Source organism: Oncorhynchus masou, chromosome 15 (genome assembly GCF_036934945.1).
Source record: "Oncorhynchus masou masou isolate Uvic2021 chromosome 15, UVic_Omas_1.1, whole genome shotgun sequence".
In the NCBI taxonomy this organism is placed as follows: domain Eukaryota; kingdom Metazoa; phylum Chordata; class Actinopteri; order Salmoniformes; family Salmonidae; genus Oncorhynchus; species Oncorhynchus masou.
This window is the reverse complement of record NC_088226.1, coordinates 35822581-35844313: the sequence shown is the minus strand read 5'-3', so window position 1 is coordinate 35844313 and position 21733 is coordinate 35822581. Positions and strand designations below refer to the sequence as shown.

Below are 21733 nucleotides of genomic sequence, written 5' to 3'. Positions count from 1 at the left end.
TTCGCACTCTCGCTGCCTCTAGTGACTGGAACGAGCCGGCTTTGCTCGCTCGTTTTCTGGAGGGTCTCCTCGTCGAGGTTAAGGATGAGATCCTCTCCCGGGAGGTTCCTTCCAGTCTGGACTCCTTAATAGCTCTCGCTATTCGCATAGAGCGACGGTTTGATCTTCGTCGCCGAGCTCGTGGAAAGGAGCTCGCGTTCTCCGTTGCTCCCTCTCCACATCACTGCCACCTGCCGCATCACTGCCACCCTCCTCCGCGGGCTCGGATGCTGAGCCTATGCAGCTGGGGGTATCCGCATCTCGGCCAAGGAGAGGGAACGGAGAATCACCAATCGCCTCTGTCTCTACTGCGGCTCCGCTGGTCATTTTGTCACCTCATGTCCAGTAAAAGCCAGAGCTCATCAGTAAGAGGAGGGCTACTGGTGAGCGCAACTACTCAGGCCTCTCCTTCTGGATCACGCACTACCTTTCCGGTCCATCTCCGCTGGCCCGGTTCATCTGCTTCCTGCAGTGCCTTGATAGACTCTGGGGCGGAGGGCTGTTTTATGGACGAGACCTGGGCTCGGGAACATGACATTCCTCTCAGACAGTTAGGGAGCCCACGGCCTTGTTCGCTTTAGATGGTAGTTCTCTCCCCAAGATTCAGCGTGAGACGCTGCCTTTAACCCTCACTGTCTCTGGTAATCATAGCGAAACCATTTCTTTTTTAATTTTTCGTTCACCTTTTACACCTGTTGTTTTGGGTCATCCCTGGCTAGTGCGCCATAACCCTTCTATTAATTGGTCTAGTAATACTATCCTATCCTGGAATGTTTCTTGTCATGTGACCTGTTTAATGTCTGCTATCCCTCCTGTTTCCTCTGTCTCTTCTTCACAGGAGGAGCCTGGCGATTTGACAGGGGTGCCGGAGGAGTATCACGATCTGCGCACGGTGTTCAGTCGTTCCAAGGCCACTTCTCTCCCTCCACACCGGTCGTATGACTGTAGTATTGATCTCCTTCCGGGAACTACTCCCCCGGGGTAGATTATACTCTCTGTCGGCTCCCGAACGTAAGGCTCTCGAGGATTATTTGTCGGTTTCGCTCGACGCCGGTACCATAGTCTCCTCCTCCTCTCCCGCCGGAGCGGGGTTTTTTTTGTTCAGAAGAAGGACGGGTCCCTGCGCCCATGCGTGGATTATCGAGGGCTGAATGACATAACAGTTAAGAATCGTTATCCGCTTCCTCTTATGTCTTCAGCCTTCGAGATCCTGCAGGGAGCCAGGTTTTTCACCAAATTGGACCTTCGTAACGCCTACCATCTCGTGCGCATCAGGGAGGGGGACGAGTGGAAGACGGCGTTTAACACTCCGTTAGGGCACTTTGAATACCGGGTTCTTCCTTTCGGCCTCGTTAACGCTCCAGCTGTCTTTCAGGCACTAGTTAACGACGTCCTGAGAGACATGCTGAACATTTTTGTTTTCGTTTACATGGACGATATCCTGATTTTTTCACCGTCTCTCTCGATTCATGTTCAGCACGTGCGACGCGTCCTCCAGCGCCTTTTGGAGAACTGTCTTTATGTGAAGGCTGAGAAGTGCACTTTTCATGCCGCCTCTGTCCCTTTTCTCGGTTCCGTTATTTACGCTGAGGGCATTAAGATGGATCCCGCTAAGGTCCAGGCTGTCATTGATTGGCCCGTTCCTAAGTCACGCGTCGAGCTGCAGCGCTTTCTGGGCTTCGCTAATTTCTATCGTCGTTTCATCCGTAATTTCGGTCAGGTGGCAGCTCCCCTCACAGCCCTTACTTCTGTTAAGACGTGCTTTAAGTGGTCCGTTTCCGCCCAGGGAGCTTTTGATCTTCTTAAGAATCGTTTTACATCCGCACCTATTCTTGTTACACCTGACATCTCTAGTCAGTTTGTTGTTGAGGTTGACGCGTCAGAGGTGGGCGTGGGAGCCATTCTTTCTCAGCGCTCTCTCTCTGACGGCAAGGTCCATCCTTGCGCGTTTTTCTCTCATCGCTTATCGCCGTCAGAACGTAACTATGATGTTGGTAATCGCGAACTGCTCGCCATCCGCTTAGCCCTAGGCGAATGGCGACAGTGGTTGGAGGGGGCGACCGTTCCTTTTGTCGTTTGGACTGACCATAGGAACCTTGAGTACATCCGTTCAGCCAAACGACTTAATGCGCGTCAGGCTCGTTGGGCTCTGTTTTTCGCTCGTTTCGAGTTTGTTATTTCTTATCGTCCGGGCTCAAAAAACACCAAGCCTGATGCTTTATCTCGTCTCTTCAGTTCTTCTGAGGTCTCCACCGACCCCGAGGGATTCTCCCTGAGGGGCGTGTTGTCGGGTTGACTGTCTGGGGAATTGAGAGGCAGGTAAAGCAAGCACTCGCTCACACTCCGTCGCCGCGAGCTTGTCCTAGGAACCTTCTGTTCGTTCCCGTTCCTACTCGTCCGGCCGTTCTTCAGTGGGCCCACTCTGCCAAGTTAGCTGGCCACCCTGGCGTTCGGGGTACGCTCGCTTCCATTCGCCAGCGTTTCTGGTGGCCCACTCGGGAACGTGACGCGCGTCGATTTGTCGCCGCTTGTTCGGTCTGCGCGCAGACTAAATCTGGGAACTCTCCTCCTGCCGGCCGTCTCAGACCGCTTCCCATTCCCTCTCGACCGTGGTCTCACATCGCTTTAGATTTTATCACCGGACTGCCTTCATCAGCGGGGAAGACAGTTATTCTTACGGTTGTCGATAGATTCTCTAAGGCGGCTCATTTCATTCCTCTCGCCAAGCTCCCTTCTGCTAAGGAGACGGCTCAGATCATTATCGAGAATGTTTTCCGAATTCATGGCCTTCCGTCTGACATCGTTTCCGACAGAGGCCCGCAGTTCACGTCTCAATTTTGGAGGGAGTTTTGCCGTTTGATTGGGGCTTCCGTCAGTCTCTCGTCCGGCTTTCATCCCCAGTCTAACGGTCAAGCCGAACGGGCCAATCAGACTGTTGGTCGCATTTTACGCAGTCTTTCTTTTCGTAACCCTGCGTCTTGGTCAGAACAGCTCCCTGGGCAGAGTACGCCCACAACTCGCTTCCCTCGTCTGCTACCGGTCTATCTCCTTTTCAGAGTAGCCTCGGTTACCAGCCTCCGCTGTTCTCATCTCAGCTCGCCGAGTCCTGCGTCCCCTCCGCTCAGGCTTTTGTCCAGCGTTGCGAGCGCACCTGGAAGGGGGTCAGGTCGGCACTTTGCCGTAATAGGGCGCAGACTGTGAGGGCCGCTAATAAGCGTAGGACCAAGAGTCCTAGATATTGTTGCGGTCAGAGAGTATGGCTCTCCACTCAGAACCTTCCCCTTAAGACAGCTTCTCGCAAGTTGGCCCCGCGGTTCATTGGTCCGTTCCGTATTTCTCAGGTCATTAATCCTGTCGCAGTGCGACTTCTTCTCCCGCGCTATCTTCGTCGCGTTCACCCGGTCTTCCATGTCTCCTGTGTTAAGCCCGTTCTTCGCGCCCCGCTCGTCCCTCCCCCCATCCTTGTCAAGGGCGCACCCATCTACAGGGTTCGTAAGATTTTGGACATGCGCCCTCGGGGCCGTGGTCATCAGTACCTAGTGGATTGGGAGGGGTACGGTCCTGAGGAGAGGAGTTGGGTTCCCTCTCGGGACGTGCTGGACCGTTCGCTGATCGATGATTTCCTCCGTTGCCGCCAGGTTTCTCCTCGAGTGCGCCAGGAGGCGCTCGGTGAGTGGGGGGTACTGTCATGTCTTGTTATGTCTGTTCCTGTCCTTTCTCTTCACTCTGTCTCTCTCTGCTGGTCTTTTTAGGTTACCTTCTCTGTCTCTCATTCTTCAGCTGTTCTACATCTCCCCTAACTAGCTCATTCACTCTTTCCCACCTGTTCTCTCTTCCCCTCTGATTAGGTCTCTATTTCTCTCTCTGTTCCTGCTACTTTCAGTGTCTGATTCTTGTTTGTGTTTTTGATGCCAGAAGCAAGCTGTCGTCTCGTTTGCTTCCACCTTGTCCTATCCTGTCGGAGTCTGCCTGGCAGGTGCATCCTGCACTATACTAACGTTCTTTTTGTTCCTTTGACAACGTTGGAAGAGGATTTATGCCATTCCTGTTTTTTCATTAAAGAACTCTGTTTTCTGTTAAAACCGCTTTTGGGTCTTCACTCAAGTACATAACAGGTGCATCCTGTTTCCATTGATCATCCTTGAGAAGTTTCTACAACTCCACCTGTTGTAAATTCAATAGATTGGACATGATTTGGAAAGGCACACGCCTGTCTATATAAGGTCCCACCGTTGACAATACATGTCAGAGCAAAAACCAAGCCATGATGTCAAAGGAATTGTCCGTAGAGCTCCGAGACAGAATTATGTTGAGTCACAGATCTGTACCAAAACATTTATGAAGCATTGAAGGTCCCCAAGAACACAGTGGCCTCCATAATTCTTATATGAAAGAAGTTTGGAACCACCAAAACTCTTTCTAGAGCTGGCCTCCCGACCAAACTGAGCAATCGGGGGAGAAGGGCCTTGGTCAGGGAGTTGACCAAGAACCTGATGGTTATTCTGACAAAGCTCTCTGTGGAGATGGGAGAACCTTCCAGAAGGACAACCATCTCTGCAGCACCCCACCAATCAGGCCTTTATGCTAGAGTGGCCAGACGGAAGCCACTACTCACTAAAATGCACATGACAGCCTAATTGGAGTTTGCAAAAAGGCACCGAAAGGACTCTCAGACCATGAGAAACAAGATTCTCTGGTCTGATGAAACCAAGATTGAACTATTTGGCCTGAATGCCAAGCGTCATGTCTGGAGGAAAACTGGCACCATCCCTACGGTGAAGCATGGTGGTTGCAGCATCATGCAGTGGGGATGTTTTTCAGCGGCAGGGACTGGGAGACTAGTCAGGATCGATGGAAAGATGAAGGACCTCAGACTGGGGCGAAGGTTCACCTTCCAACAGGACAATGACCCTAAGCACACATCCAAGACAACGCAGGAGTGGCTTCTGGACAAGTCTCTGAATGTCTTTGAGTGGCCCAACCAGAGCCCAGACTTGAACCCGATCTAACATCTCTGGAGAGACCTGAAAATAGTTGTGCAGCAACGATCCCAATTCAACCTGACTTGAGGCTATAGGTGCCAAAGGTGCTTCAACAAAGTACTGAGTAAAAGGCCTGAATACTTACGTATATGTGATATTTCATTTTTTATTTCATTTTTTATAAATGAGCAAAAATGGATTTGTCATTATGTGGAATTGTGTGTAGATTGATGAGGGGAAAAAAGCAATTTAATACATTTTAAAAGAAGGCTGTAACCTAACAAAATTTGTAACAAGTCAAGGGGTCTGAATACTTTATGAAGGCACTGTACATCTCTTTTCCTAATCAAAGTGAGAACATATAGAATTAAGACTGCCCTATTACCCCAAAATATCAGTCCAAGATGGACATCAGACTGACTGGGCCATAAGGCTGCCTGAACAACAAAGTGTAGAGTCTTTCACAGAAGCGAGAGAGAGAGCGAGAGAGCAAGAGAGCGAGCGAGAGAGCGAGAGCGAGAGAAAGGAGAAGATAGAGAGAGAACGTTTTGTACCATTTCCTCCATCCATCATTCCCACTAGCTCCAACGATTCCTGTTTTCTGACTAGAGAGATAGAAGAAGGAACTATTTATCAAACACGTTGGCTGATATACACAAGCAAAAGCAAAATCCCTTACTGCAGGGATTAAATTATGAGCTTTGAGGAATGAAAGGGTCAGGATTACACCACAACCAGGAAGCCTGGCTATGATTGGTAGAGTCCGATGTGTGAGCCTCTGCTGAAAGGCTCAGAATGGTCATGGAGTACATTGACGTGGACGTGACGGAAACATGAAACATCCATGGTTAAATCAGCTCTGGGAGCCTGAGTAGGGAACAACAGTTCAATTGCCACTGGAATGTATACATTAATGCAAAATGGTGGATGCCAACCTGACAGTGAAAGGGGGAGTTGACAGTTTTAGCTTAATATGTGACCTGACCAGGAAAAACTCTGAACAAGAATTATAGCTCAACCTATGCTCTCATTTCAGAGAAGTGAGGATGAGGAGAAATGGTGTACAGTAGAAACCATCATTTCCAGTAAGTATTAAGTACTGTATTGTCTCTGTTCTGCAAAAACAACCAGGAAGTGATCCCAATGACCTCTGTGTGAGAATAGTAGAGAGTCAGGAAGTGAGTGAAGAGTCAAAAAGTAGGAGGGAGATCATTCGGGGACATGAATTGACTGAAAGACAGTAACAAGAGAGACTAAGAAAATGACATCGAGAGAGTGCCGGGAGAGAGCAAACAAGACTCTTTCCCTAGCACTGAGCAAAGACAGTGGGCAATGTCAAGTTAAGTCTGTTTAGCTCATGAAACATTGGGGATTGGGGAATGACTGAAGGGCTATGGACATCCCCTTACAGATGAACCACATGATTTCACATGTGGAAAATCACATGATTTCCCATGTGAAGTCATGTGAAAATGTGTTTTAGGAACACTTCACGTGATCACGTTTTCACATGTGTAGTTTCATATTATCACATGTTGCTTTACATGTCACATGTTATCACATTAACTTCACGTAACATCACGTGATCACATAAAACGTGTTTTGATCAAGCTGGACATCTTAGTTACTTCCTGGTCTCATTCATGCTGGTATCAATTTTTTGAATTAAAGTATTAATAGGAGACCGAATGCGATCAGACCATCATCTAATTGGCCTCCATATAACTCTTGCAGAATTTACTTAGAAATTGAATCAAAACCTATTGGATGACAATTTGTTCTTAACTAAGACAAAATAATTCATAATTCACTTTTTTTCTGCACAACATAGGTACAGCAGATCCCCTTATTGTATGGGACACTTTTAAATGTACTTTTAAAAGCCATCCAATAATATACTCATTAAAACAAAAGTGGTTGTGGTCAAAAGAGATTAGACTAATAATGGAAATAGAGGAAGTAACAGCGCAGGTAGATGGTAATGACAACTGTCCTATAAAGGCACAAAATAGGTTAGAGGAAAAACAAAAAGAATGGGAGGTACTTATTCAAGAAGATAAATAAAGCGAATTGGATGGCTATTTTTTTTTAAATGCACTACATTGAATCTTCAAGGTAGAAATGCTACCAAAAATTATTTACGGAAACGGATGTCATTGGAGTCATCCGTGATTCACCAAATTCTATGTTGAAAGAGGAAGCAAAATATTTTAAGCATATGTTTTCTTTTCAATCTCCTCTATTTCCACTGAATGATGTAAACTGTAAGGACTTTTTCCTAATAATAATAATAATAATAATGTAAAATTAACACATTTACAGAAAGACCTGTGTGAAGGCCAACTTACAGAGGATGAACTTTTTGAAGCAATAAAATATTTTCATTCTGGGAAACCACCAGGGCTTGACTGTCACAACTTCCACCGAAGGTGGCTCCTCTCCCTGTTCGTGCGGCGCTCGGCGTTCGTCGTCGCCAGTCTACCAGCTGCCACCGATCCTTTTTCCTTTTCATTTGGTTTTGTCTGTTTTGTCGTTCACCTGTATCCCATTTTGGTTAATTAGTTGGGTATTTTAATCTCGCCCTACCCTCTTGGTTTTGTGCGGGATTGTTTCGTTTACTGTCATTTGTTTGGGTTGCGGTTTCGTGTGTTCTGTTGAACAGGTTGTTGTGGTCCTGTTCCTGCTCTTTGGGCTTGTAAAATAAATACAATTTCTTTACATTCGCTCTCTCCTGCGCCTGACTCCACACCTACCTCTCATTGGGGAGAACCTGAGATTGACGGTATACCAGTAGAGGTATATCAGACCTTTTTTTTATGTACTCAAAGATCCGTTGTTAGCATGTTTTAATTACTCTTATACAAATGGTAGACTTTCAGGTACTCAACAAGAAGGTCTGATTTCACTACTACTGAAACAGGACTCCGGTGGTAAGTATAAAGATCCAGTCCAATTAAAAAAAACTGGATGCCTCTTAAATGTTCAATGTTGTGATGCGAAAATCCTAGCAAAATGCATAGTACATAGACTAAAAAAGGTTTTACCAGATTGTTCATCCTGATCAGACAGGTTTTTTAAGTGGACAATATATTGGAGATAATATACGACAATTACTTGAAACAATTTAACATTATGAAACATCAAAGATACCAGACCTGATCTTCATAGCAGATTTTGAAAAGGCGTTTGATAAAGTACGACTATAATTTAAATATAAATGCCTGGATTACTTTAATTTAGGTGATTCTCTTATACAACGGGTTAAAGTTACGTACAGCAAACTCCGGTGTAAATAATGGTTACTTCTCAAAGTATTGAGCTTTATTATGGGCATTGAAATGCTAGCTATAAAAATGAAATCCAACATGAACATCAAGGTGTAAGAAATCCAGGGGATAAAAACAGAAGTGTCAATTTTTTAAATCCGCAATCTGGACCCCCGCAGAGTCTCATTGAAGATCTTGATTACTTTTCTAGCCTCTTTGGATTATGACAAGTGTACCATATTACATATTGGGTCGTTAAAGTGTCTACGCTTACCAATAAAATGGGCGGATGGTGAAGTAGGCATACTTGGTATTCCTATCTCCCAAAATATTAATGAATTTACCACATTTCAACAGAAAGTTTGCAAAAATAGACACGATTCTGCAACCATGGAGAGGTAAATACTTGCCTATGTAAAAATCACATTGATTAACTCGTTGGTCCTATCACAGTTTACTTACTTACTAATGGCACTGCCTACTCCAGATGACTTTTGTTTATAAATCATATGAGCAAAAGATATTTCATTTTATTTGGAATGTTTGGGGGGATAAAATGATTACATATTAAAGCTTTAAACCTCTCACTAAAAGCTTCACTCACACAGAAGTTATACTTAAACCCAATATGGTTCCCCAGTAGATTATTAATTAAGGCTCATCCTTCAAACACGGCCTTCATACAGATTACAACTTCTCATTTCCGACTAATTGAAAATGTAATTTTGTTTAATGTGTCGCCCTTCAACAAACCATACAAAGCTGGTTACAATTTCAGTTTTATCCTCGAGAGAAGATGGAACAAATGTTATTGTTAAACTCAAATATACTGATGAATAACAAATATTCTTTACGGAATAAAAAGTGTTATATTTATTAATGATATTATGAATAGAAACAATGGAGTTATGTGTCATGTCTTGTTATGTCTGTTCCTGTCCTTTCTCTTCACTCTGTCTCTCTCTGCTGGTCTTTTTAGGTTACCTTCTCTGTCTCTCTTTCTTCAGCTGTTCTACATCTCCCCTAACTAGCTCATTCACTCTTTCCCACCTGTTCTCTCTTCCCCCTCTGATTAGGTCTCTATTTCTCTCTCTGTTCCTGCTACTTTCAGTGTCTGATTCTTGTTTGTGTTTTTGATGCCAGAAGCAAGCTGTCGTCGCGTTTGCTTCCACCTTGTCCTATCCTGTCGGAGTCTGCCTGGCAGGTGCATCCTGCATTATACTAACGTTCTTTTGTTCCATTGACTACGTTGGAAGAGGATTTATGCCATTCCTGTTTTTCATTAAAGAACTCTGTTTTCTGTTAAAACCGCTTTTGGGTCTTCACTCAAGTACATAACAGAAGAATCAGACCAAGAATGGACCCAGCGGCTCCGGACCCTTTTCACTCCGCCGTCGAGATCCAGGGAGCGATGCTAGGCAGACACGAGGAGGAATTGTCTGCTGCTCGACATGCCGTTGAGACCCTGGCCGTCCAAGTCTCCGACCTCACAAGACAGGTTCACCAACTCCACCTCGATCCACCGCCCACTTCCAGGGTTTCCGAGTCTCCGGAGCCCAGGATCAACAACCCGCCGTGTTACTCTGGGGAGCCCACTGAGTGCCGCTCATTCCTCACTCAGTGTGATGTGGTGTTCTCTCTCCAGCCCAACACTTACTCCAGGAGCGCAGCCCGCATCGCCTACGTCATTTCTCTCCTTACCGGACGGGCGCGTGAGTGGGGCACGGCAATCTGGGAGGCGAGGGCTGAGTGTATTAACCAGTATCAGGACTTTAAGGAGGAGATGATACGGGTTTTGACCGTTCTGTTTTTGGGGAGGAGGCTTCCAGGGCCCTGTCTTCCCTATGTCAGGGGAATCGATCCATAACGGATTATTCGATTGAGTTTCGCACTCTCGCTGCCTCAAGTGACTGGAACGAGCCGGCTTTGCTCGCTCGTTTTCTGGAGGGTCTCCTCGTCGAGGTTAAGGATGAGATCCTCTCCCGGGAGGTTCCTTCCAGTCTGGACTCCTTAATAGCTCTCGCTATTCGCATAGAGCGACGGTTTGATCTTCGTCGCCGAGCTCGTGGAAAGGAGCTCGCGTTCTCCGTTGCTCCCCTCTCCACATCACTGCCACCTGCCGCATCACTGCCACCCCCTCCGCCGGCTCGGATGCTGAGCCTATGCAGCTGGGGGTATCCGCATCTCGGCCAAGGAGAAGGAACGGAGAATCACCAATCGCCTCTGTCTCTACTGCGGCTCCGCTGGTCATTTTGTCACCTCATGTCCAGTAAAAGCCAGAGCTCATCAGTAAGAGGAGGGCTACTGGTGAGCGCAACTACTCAGGCCTCTCCTTCTGGATCACGCACTACCTTTCCGGTCCATCTCCGCTGGCCCGGTTCATCTGCTTCCTGCAGTGCCTTGATAGACTCTGGGGCGGAGGGCTGTTTTATGGACGAGACCTGGGCTCGGGAACATGACATTCCTCTCAGACAGTTAGGGAGCCCACGGCCTTGTTCGCTTTAGATGGTAGTTCTCTCCCCAAGATTCAGCGTGAGACGCTGCCTTTAACCCTCACTGTCTCTGGTAATCATAGCGAAACCATTTCTTTTTAATTTTTCGTTCACCTTTTACACCTGTTGTTTTGGGTCATCCCTGGCTAGTGCGCCATAACCCTTCTATTAATTGGTCTAGTAATACTATCCTATCCTGGAATGTTTCTTGTCATGTGACCTGTTTAATGTCTGCTATCCCTCCTGTTTCCTCTGTCTCTTCTTCACAGGAGGAGCCTGGCGATTTGACAGGGGTGCCGGAGGAGTATCACGATCTGCGCACGGTGTTCAGTCGTTCCAAGGCCACTTCTCTCCCTCCACACCGGTCGTATGACTGTAGTATTGATCTCCTTCCGGGAACTACTCCCCCGGGGTAGATTATACTCTCTGTCGGCTCCCGAACGTAAGGCTCTCGAGGATTATTTGTCGGTTTCGCTCGACGCCGGTACCATAGTCTCCTCCTCCTCTCCCGCCGGAGCGGGGTTTTTTTTGTTCAGAAGAAGGACGGGTCCCTGCGCCCATGCGTGGATTATCGAGGGCTGAATGACATAACGGTTAAGAATCGTTATCCGCTTCCTCTTATGTCTTCAGCCTTCGAGATCCTGCAGGGAGCCAGGTTTTTCACCAAATTGGACCTTCGTAACACCTACCATCTCGTGCGCATCAGGGAGGGGGACGAGTGGAAGACGGCGTTTAACACTCCGTTAGGGCACTTTGAATACCGGGTTCTTCCTTTCGGCCTCGTTAACGCTCCAGCTGTCTTTCAGGCACTAGTTAACGACGTCCTGAGAGACATGCTGAACATTTTTGTTTTCGTTTACATGGACGATATCCTGATTTTTTTCACCGTCTCTCTCGATTCATGTTCAGCACGTGCGACGCGTCCTCCAGCGCCTTTTGGAGAACTGTCTTTATGTGAAGGCTGAGAAGTGCACTTTTCATGCCGCCTCTGTCCCTTTTCTCGGTTCCGTTATTTCCGCTGAGGGCATTAAGATGGATCCCGCTAAGGTCCAGGCTGTCATTGATTGGCCCGTTCCTAAGTCACGCTTCGAGCTGCAGCGCTTTCTGGGCTTCGCTAATTTCTATCGTCGTTTCATCCGTAATTTCGGTCAGGTGGCAGCTCCCCTCACAGCCCTTACTTCTGTTAAGACGTGCTTTAAGTGGTCCGTTTCCGCCCAGGGAGCTTTTGATCTTCTTAAGAATCGTTTTACATCCGCACCTATTCTTGTTACACCTGACATCTCTAGTCAGTTTGTTGTTGAGGTTGACGCGTCAGAGGTGGGCGTGGGAGCCATTCTTTCTCAGCGCTCTCTCTCTGACGGCAAGGTCCATCCTTGCGCGTTTTTTCTCTCATCGCTTATCGCCGTCAGAACGTAACTATGATGTTGGTAATCGCGAACTGCTCGCCATCCGCTTAGCCCTAGGCGAATGGCGACAGTGGTTGGAGGGGGCGACCGTTCCTTTTGTCGTTTGGACTGACCATAGGAACCTTGAGTACATCCGTTCAGCCAAACGACTTAATGCGCGTCAGGCTCGTTGGGCTCTGTTTTTCGCTCGTTTCGAGTTTGTTATTTCTTATCGTCCGGGCTCAAAAAACACCAAGCCTGATGCTTTATCTCGTCTCTTCAGTTCTTCTGAGGTCTCCACCGACCCCGAGGGGATTCTCCCTGACGGGCGTGTTGTCGGGTTGACTGTCTGGGGAATTGAGAGGCAGGTAAAGCAAGCACTCGCTCACACTCCGTCGCCGCGAGCTTGTCCTAGGAACCTTCTGTTCGTTCCCGTTCCTACTCGTCCGGCCGTTCTTCAGTGGGCCCACTCTGCCAAGTTAGCCGGCCACCCCGGCGTTCGGGGTACGCTCGCTTCCATTCGCCAGCGTTTCTGGTGGCCCACTCGGGAACGTGACGCGCGTCGATTTGTCGCCGCTTGTTCGGTCTGCGCGCAGACTAAATCTGGGAACTCTCCTCCTGCCGGCCGTCTCAGACCGCTTCCCATTCCCTCTCGACCGTGGTCTCACATCGCTTTAGATTTTATCACCGGACTGCCTTCATCAGCGGGGAAGACAGTTATTCTTACGGTTGTCGATAGATTCTCTAAGGCGGCTCATTTCATTCCTCTCGCTAAGCTCCCTTCTGCTAAGGAGACGGCTCAGATCATTATCGAGAATGTTTTCCGAATTCATGGCCTTCCGTCTGACGTCGTTTCCGACAGAGGCCCGCAGTTCACGTCTCAATTTTGGAGGGAGTTTTGCCGTCTGATTGGGGCTTCCGTCAGTCTCTCGTCCGGCTTTCATCCCCAGTCTAACGGTCAAGCCGAACGGGCCAATCAGACTGTTGGTCGCATTTTACGCAGTCTTTCTTTTCGTAACCCTGCATCTTGGTCAGAACAGCTCCCCTGGGCAGAGTACGCCCACAAATCTCCTTTTCAGAGTAGCCTCGGGTACCAGCCTCCGCTGTTCTCATCTCAGCTCGCCGAGTCCAGCGTCCCCTCCGCTCAGGCTTTTGTCCAGCGTTGCGAGCGCACCTGGAAGGGGGTCAGGTCGGCACTTTGCCGTAATAGGGCGCAGACTGTGAGGGCCGCTAATAAGCGTAGGACCAAGAGTCCTAGATATTGTTGCGGTCAGAGAGTATGGCTCTCCACTCAGAACCTTCCCCTTAAGACAGCTTCTCGCAAGTTGGCCCCGCGGTTCATTGGTCCGTTCCGTATTTCTCAGGTCATTAATCCTGTCGCAGTGCGACTTCTTCTCCCCGCTATCTTCGTCGCGTTCACCCGGTCTTCCATGTCTCCTGTGTTAAGCCCGTTCTTCGCGCCCCCGCTCGTCCCTCCCCCCCCATCCTTGTCGAGGGCGCACCCATCTACAGGGTTCGTAAGATTTTGGACATGCGCCCTCGGGGCCGTGGTCATCAGTACCTAGTGGATTGGGAGGGGTACGGTCCTGAGGAGAGGAGTTGGGTTCCCTCTCGGGACGTGCTGGACCGTTCGCTGATCGATGATTTCCTCCGTTGCCGCCAGGTTTCCTCCTCGAGTGCGCCAGGAGGCGCTCGGTGAGTGGGGGGTACTGTCATGTCTTGTTATGTCTGTTCCTGTCCTTTCTCTTCACTCTGTCTCTCTCTGCTGGTCTTTTTAGGTTACCTTCTCTGTCTCTCTTTCTTCAGCTGTTCTACATCTCCCCTAACTAGCTCATTCACTCTTTCCCACCTGTTCTCTCTTCCCCCTCTGATTAGGTCTCTATTTCTCTCTCTGTTCCTGCTACTTTCAGTGTCTGATTCTTGTTTGTGTTTTTGATGCCAGAAGCAAGCTGTCGTCGCGTTTGCTTCCACCTTGTCCTATCCTGTCGGAGTCTGCCTGGCAGGTGCATCCTGCATTATACTAACGTTCTTTTTGTTCCATTGACTACGTTGGAAGAGGATTTATGCCATTCCTGTTTTTCATTAAAGAACTCTGTTTTCTGTTAAAACCGCTTTTGGGTCTTCACTCAAGTACATAACATTATGTCACATATGCAGCTATTGAACATTTTCGATGTACCGATTCCAAAGCACATGGTTTATGAACTGATAATAAAAACACTTGATTCAACAATTAATTTTTCAATTTAAATGATTCTATTTTTTTTGTCACCAACAGAATGCTATATACAGGACCAGTCAAAAGTTTGGACACACCTATTAATTCCAAGGTTTATCTTTATTTTTTTTACTATTTTCTACATTGTAGAATAATAGTGAAGACATCAAAACTATGAAATAACACATGGAATCATGTAGTAACCAAAAAATTTGTTAAATCAAAATATATTGTATATTTGAGATTCTTCAACTAGCCACCCTTTGCCTTGACAGCTTTGCACACTATTAGCTTCCACTGGAATGCTTTTCCAACAGTCTTGAAGGAGTTCCCACATGCTGAACACTTGTTGGCTGCTTTTACTTCACTCTGCGGTCCAACTCATCCCAAACCATCTCAATTGGGTTGCGGTCAGGTGATTGTGGAGGCCAGGTAATCTGATACAGCACTCCAACAGTATCCTTCTTGGTCAAATAGTCCTTACACAGCCTGAAGGTGTGTTGGGTCACTGTCCTGTTGAAAAACAAAAGAGAGTCCCACTAAGCACAAACAAGATGGGATTGTGTATCGCTGCAGAATGCTATGGTAGCCATGCTGGTTAAGTGTGCCTTGGTTTTCTAAATAAATCACTGACTGTGTCATCAGCAAAGCACCCACACCATCACACCTCCTCCATGCTTCACGGTGGGAACCACACATGTGGAGATCATCTGTTCACAAACTCTGCATCTCTCAAACACGGTGGTTGGAACCAAAAATCTCAAATTTGGACTCATCAGACCAAAGGACAGATTTCCATCGATCTAATATCTGTTGCTCATGTTTCTTGGCCCAAGCAAGTCTCTTCTCCTTATTGGTGTCCTTTAGTAGTGGTTTCTTTGCAGCAATTCTACCATGAAGGTCTGATTCACAGTCTCCTCTGAACAGTTGATGTTGAGATGTGTATGTTACTTGAAATGTGAAGCATTTATTTGGGCAGCAATTTCTGAGGCTGGTAACTCTAATGAACTTATCCTCTGCAGCAGAGGTAACTCTGGGTCTTCCTTTTCCTGTGGCGGTCCTCATGAGAGCCAGCTTCATCATAGCTCTTGATGGTTTTTGCGACTGCACATGAAGAAACTTTCAAAGTTCTTTATGTTCCACATTGACTGACCTTCATGTCTTAAAGTAATGATGGACTGTCGTTTCTCTTTGATAATTTGAGCTATTCTTGCTATAATCTGGACTAGGTCTTTTACCAAATACAAATCTTCTGTATACCACCTCAAACTTGTCACAACACAACTGATAAAACACAGTAAGAAGGAAAGAAATTCCACACATTAACTTTTAACAAGGCACGCCTGTTAATTGAAATAGATTCCAGGTGACTACCTCATGAAGCTGACTGAGAGAATGTCAAGAGTGTGCAAAGCTGTCATCAGGCAAAGGGTGGCTACTTTGAAGAATCTCAAATATAAAATATATTTTAGATTTGTTTAACACGTTTTTGGTTACTACAAGATTCCATGTGTTATTTCATAGTGTCAATGTCTTCTCTCTTATTCTACAATGTAGAAAATAGTAAAAATAAAGGAAAACCCTTGAATGAGTAGGTGTGTCCAAACGTTTGACTGGTACTGTATGGGGTAATAGAAATAATATGAAGTGTTTTTGGAACACTCCACGTTTTTACATGTGAAATCCATGTGGTTTTTCCGTAAGGGTCATCATGATATGCAGCGAAATCCCACCAACACACACATTATTTTAAATCAAAAATGGTCTCAGTAAAGCAGTGGACAGTAATGTAGACAGTAAATGCGCACTTGCAGTAATTAGCACACATTCTCAGCCAGGTACAGTAAGATGGGAGTCAGAAAACACTGAGGGAATCATTGAGAAGGCCTATTTATTGAGACTTCCTGTTGTGGAATTACTACTAGAGCTGCATGGATAAACAGGACGCGTCTGTCTCCATGGTACCACAGTCTACACGGCCAGACTGAGACGGCAGTTTTATAACACAGAGAGGAAAACAGCCACAGAGGTGTCAGACACGACAAAACGCACACAGCATGCACACACACACACACACACAGCAGACATACACAGTTCAACATGTTGAGTGTTCTGACAAGCCAGAGACAACAAAAGCACCGACCACTTCTGGCGTAGTGGCTGCATTTCATCACTCAACTCTTTTTGGTGGTCAACTTTGCCAAATCCTTCAGGCTACTTCCTGAGACTGGAGGCAAAAAAGGGCGAATTCCTCGGAATTCCCAATCAGTGTGTTTTTCCAAAGCTCTAGTCTGGCCTGCATGGTTCTGGTGGTGGGAAGGAAGAACATTGAGCATTCAGTTCCCAAACTCAGTCCAGCCCACACTCTGCACACGTGACCGAGTCAGAGAATAGAGACTACACACGTCTGCTACAATACAACCACCATGGCTCTGCATCGGTTTGATGGACATGGCCTTGATGATGGAAGAATAAAGGGCTCGACCTTGACATGATAAGAGATTCAGTGTTGTGAGCAGAAACATATTCAGTTGATGAATTAGAAATCAGGTGGAAGTATCTGGAGATAGCACACTGAAAATGCTCAAGAATGAAAATTCGGTTGAAGTAATTTCACACTGGCAATCTACTCCGATTTCAGAGCACTCTGGTTTGAGAGTGCCAGAGCGCCCAAAATATTGAGGAATTTACAAACATCCTAAACTCAGTTGTTATGACAGGTGTGGATAAACATCGGCTGAAAGACTTCATAAAATTGTTGCCAGTTACACAGTTAATAACTAACCAAGATCTTTACTCTGCTAGGGCGAGTAAAATGTTTAGAGCGACATGTTCTCTCATTTGTGCCTGGAAGTAGCTAGCAAGCTAGCCAACTTTAGCCTGTTAGCTTGGGTGCTTGGCTGCCATTGTCAGAACGGTCAGAACGCTCGTATCAGCTGTACTCCTCGGCCAGTGTTCAGTGTACACCCTGAACACTCAATTTACAAACAAACAATATGACAACACTCAGAATTTGTGAATGCCCAGAGTGCACTTTGACACTTTAGAGTGAACTTACAAATGCACACTTAAGCGGCCAACAAACCGAATCTAGAATGCAGAATCTATGACGTTGCAAAGCCGTCATGCTAGGATATGCAAATAAGAGGACGCTTTTGAATAAACAACAACAAACAAAGCATTCTTATTTACATCTTTTTTTCTCTCTCTTCCAGACGTCCTCATTGTGAGAGACTTACAGTTACTCGTGTCAGATCATAATTCACTATGTCACATGATTTTGGGAGAGTGAGAGAGAGAGAGAGAGAGAGAGAGCAGGGAGCAAGTGGGAGAGCAGACGAGAGAGTGTGTTCCATGGCTTGGCTGCGTAACTAAACAGAACTTGATTTAAATGGCATTCATTCCATGGGCTGTGTACAAAGTCAAGTTACCCTAGGTTAAACTCTGCTCTGAGTTAGCTTTCACTCCTCTACCTCTCTCCCTCTCTCCCTCTCTGTCTGTCTGTCTGTCTGTCTGTCTGCGTAATCGTGCGTATGTGTGTGAAGAGAAAACCTCTCTAGGTGGTCTGAAACAGGATTTGTTCCCTAGTCTCCTGGTAGTAATTCAACAACCACTTCCCACTATGTTGTTCACTCTTGTGTTGTCATAATCACCATCATCACCAGCACACGGCTTCCTACAGGATGTATGCAAAAGCAAACTCAGATAGACCACAGTATCACAACACACACAAACTCCTCACAGATACGTGCTCACATGAACAGACAAGCACAAGTGTATACTAACTATCCCTGTCACGTGTCAGACACGCACACACACGCATGCACACACACACATGCACGCGCACACGCACACACACATCTGACTGTGTGGTTCTTTCCACTTCCACATGCACTGACTGACTGTACAGTACTTTCCACAGGAAACCTTGGTTCTTAAAAGGTGGGTTCTGGTCTGGCTGGAGTCTCAGCAGGTCAGTACTGCTGCTGTGGCTATGGAGAAACTCCTTAACCATGAGACCTGCAGCCAGAACCCAATGCTGCTGCTGTGGTTGAACCTGTACTACCCTGGAGCTCAGTGGCCCTACATCCATAGATATCTGCAGCCAGAGGCCTGAGGGACCACAGAACCAGTCTCAGCCAAGGCTGCCTGCTACTGAACTGGCTGGGTTGGACCCATGCGCGTCTTGCCTGCTGCCCCCTCTCTCTGCTTCCCCACAACAACAATCTACAATTTCACCATGACTCCTGGTCAGATTCAGGTGAAAGAGTAATGTGTGTATCCCTGCAATGCAAATCCATTCAAAACAGAAAAAAACTCTTCATAAGCAATAGAGCATACTGTGTTTGCACGTTATAAACATAAGCAGTTGCAAAGCGGTGTTGGACAGAATAACTGTATAGCTTGGATAGACAAAATAACTTGGATAGACAAGGAGGGTGACATGAAACATTTGCGTGGCACAGTGGAACAGTAGAGCGCTAGTACAAATCCTGCTGGGAGTGTTTAGTTACGTTATCAGCGGGCTACATTAAGGAAATCAAATCAAATCAAATTGTATTTGTCACATACACATGGTTAGCAGATGTTAATGCGAGTGTAGCGAAATGCTTGTGCTTCTCGTTCTGACAATGCAGTAATAACCAACAAGTAATCTAACTAACAATTCCAAAACTACTGTCTTATACACACAAGTGTAAGGGGATAAAGAATATGTACATAAAGATATATGAATGAGTGATGGTACAGAGCAGCATAGGTAAGATACAGTAGATGGTATCGAGTACAGTATATACATATGAGATGAGTATGTAAACAAAATGGCATAGTTAAAGTGGCTAGTGATACATGTATTACATAAGGATGCAGTAGATGATATAGAGTACAGTATATACGTATACATATGAGATGAATAATGGAGGGTATGTAAACATAATATTAGGTAGCATTGTTTAAAGTGGCTCGTGATACATCAGGGACAGTACTGGAGGTGAGCTTTAGGTAACAGCAGCACAGCTGAATCTGGATAGACCAGTAGTCCGGAACTGTCTACTATATAGACTCACACCACAACAGTGTAAACAAACCAAATGCCACACACTTAAGCTATATTATTCACTCACTCACTCCCACCCTCACACACACACAAACTCATATTCCTAATCCACTTCAGAGATATAGCTAGAGACTGTATCGGGGGGGGGGGGACACATAGAGGGGAGAGAGAGGGGAGAGAGAGGGGAGAGTGAGGACTGAAAAGCAAGCATAACAAGCACTGTAACGATGAAATGAGCATACTGGCAACACATCACACACTAATCGGAAACATGAGAGAAAGATCTGAGAGAGAGACAGGGAGAAGGACAGAAAGGCAGGTAAATGACGAGAGAGAGAACGAGAGATGCAGAGACAGAGAGAGAGAGAGAGACAGAGAGAGAGATGGGAAGGCAGAGAGGTACAGTATATCATCGGTCTGACCTGTGAGTGTGGCTGGAGGCATGGAGTCCCTTGACGACGTCCTCGCTAAAGTCAAAGTGGGCCCTGCTTCTGTGACAGGGCGACCGCCGATACATAGCCCCAACAGCCCAGTTACCCAGCACCATCAAACACACGCCTCACATACAACACACAACTCACATATCAACACACACACACCAAATCACCATCATACACACATCAATCACACAACACCGACTGTATAAAGTAACCAACTTCCACTGTCACAAATGCAACATTAAAGCATACACCATAAACAACCAAAAACAATCATCAACTAACCCATCAACTACCATCAAACAACCATCAAACACACTGCAGCAGTGAGGTCAATGTCAAAATCCAACACTTAGTCGTGACTCTCCTCTCTTGTTCTCTCTCTCTCTCTATCTCTCTCTCTCTCTTTCACACTCTGTGAGTCCAGCTAGCACTTCCTCCCCCTGGTGAGTGAGGAGCTGTGCTCTCTCTGACAACAGAGGGCAAACACTATGACCTGGAGCGGATTCTCTGGAAAGGACTCACTACTATCACCCTGACACATAGGACAGAGGGGGGAATAGAGTTGTGTATCCCACTGTGTTTCTGTGTAATACATGTCCACCCTGCCACACATGTCTAGAGAGAATAATATCCATTACTAGCCATTATCTGCCATGCTCCTCTAGATACATAGGCATACCAGTTCTAGTGTACATAGCAATAGCATATATACTGCACTGCACATATCGGAAGAGCACATGTCTAGACCTGTAATCCACGCATCTAGCTTGCTACACGTAATTAATGCACTAGCACGTGCTGTGTCGTGCCTTTTAGTACGATCTTAAACTGCATGAGCTATGCCATCCATGCATGCACCAGGACATGCCTTTCACTGTATATACACCAGTCATCAGTACTACCTTAAAAGCTCTAGTGTGCATTTCATTACATGCTTATGCACATGCTATGCCACCAATATATGCACCGTGTTCATAAGCTATGCCACCAGTATACCTTGACTGTCCCCGTGTGTATCTGTGTATGTCAGTGTGACAGAGGAAGGGGCAGCTGGGGCATTTTTCCTGGCGCATTGGAGAGATTGCCCAGAGTATGGCCCCAGCCCCTGCTAATACCAGGCTCTTTCAGCCAAACTGAGAGCTAGGAAGGCAACTGAAACAAGACTGAAAATCCATGTTCATAGAGGCGATTACGCACTGTTAGAAACTGTGTGGATTTGTTGTAATATCAACCACTGGGTGTTCTCTAGAGTGGCAATAAAACACATTGATTAGCCAAACTAGACATGGAATAGAACCGTGAAAGACAGAGACAGACAGACAGACAGACAGACAGACAGACAGACAGACAGACAGACAGACAGACAGACAGACAGACAGACAGACAGACAGACAAGAGAGAGTGTACTGAACTGGACTGGACTTGACTGGACTGGATTGAATTTGTACAAGATTGTCGCGAGAGAGAAGTCAATAGGAAATGAACAAGTGGTTATGGGGTGTTAAGGGGCATACCCCACACCCGTCACTTTAATGTCACCGCCTGTCAATACTCATGCTGGATGGACGGCCTGCTAATGGCAGGGTAAGGTCAAGGGTCACAGAACTCTGAGCTCCTCTGACTCATCAATCAACAGAAGACTGACATGTGTTCCCTCTCATCATCCTCTTCTCTCTCTCTCTTTCCCTCCCTCTCCTCACAGAAAGCACTGAGATATTCTGAACTGGTTAATCACAAGGGGACCACACTGTGTGAGAGAGACACTGCCTCAATTCTGAGAATCCACTGAGAATCGGAAGGTTCTCACACTCAATTTAACATGAACGGCATTTCTTAGAATGACAAGGGATATGTC

At 46.5% G+C, this 21733-nt stretch overlaps 1 protein-coding gene across 3 annotated transcripts in view; it reads right to left on the bottom strand.

Annotated features, from left to right (window-relative positions):
* The window catches only part of LOC135556185 (3',5'-cyclic-AMP phosphodiesterase 4B-like), a 197192-nt gene that overhangs the window by 79665 nt on the left and 95794 nt on the right, over positions 1-21733 (bottom strand). For 2 of the 3 annotated variants that reach the window (XM_064989177.1, XM_064989178.1), the window contains exon 1: positions 19861-20271. The exons of the other annotated variant lie outside the window; for it this stretch is intronic. In XM_064989177.1, coding sequence (XP_064845249.1) covers positions 19861-19985 — 125 coding nt within the window. In that variant the 5' untranslated portion in view covers positions 19986-20271. Of the gene's footprint in view, positions 1-19860; positions 20272-21733 lie in introns of those variants that run through there. 3 annotated transcript variants of the gene reach the window in all.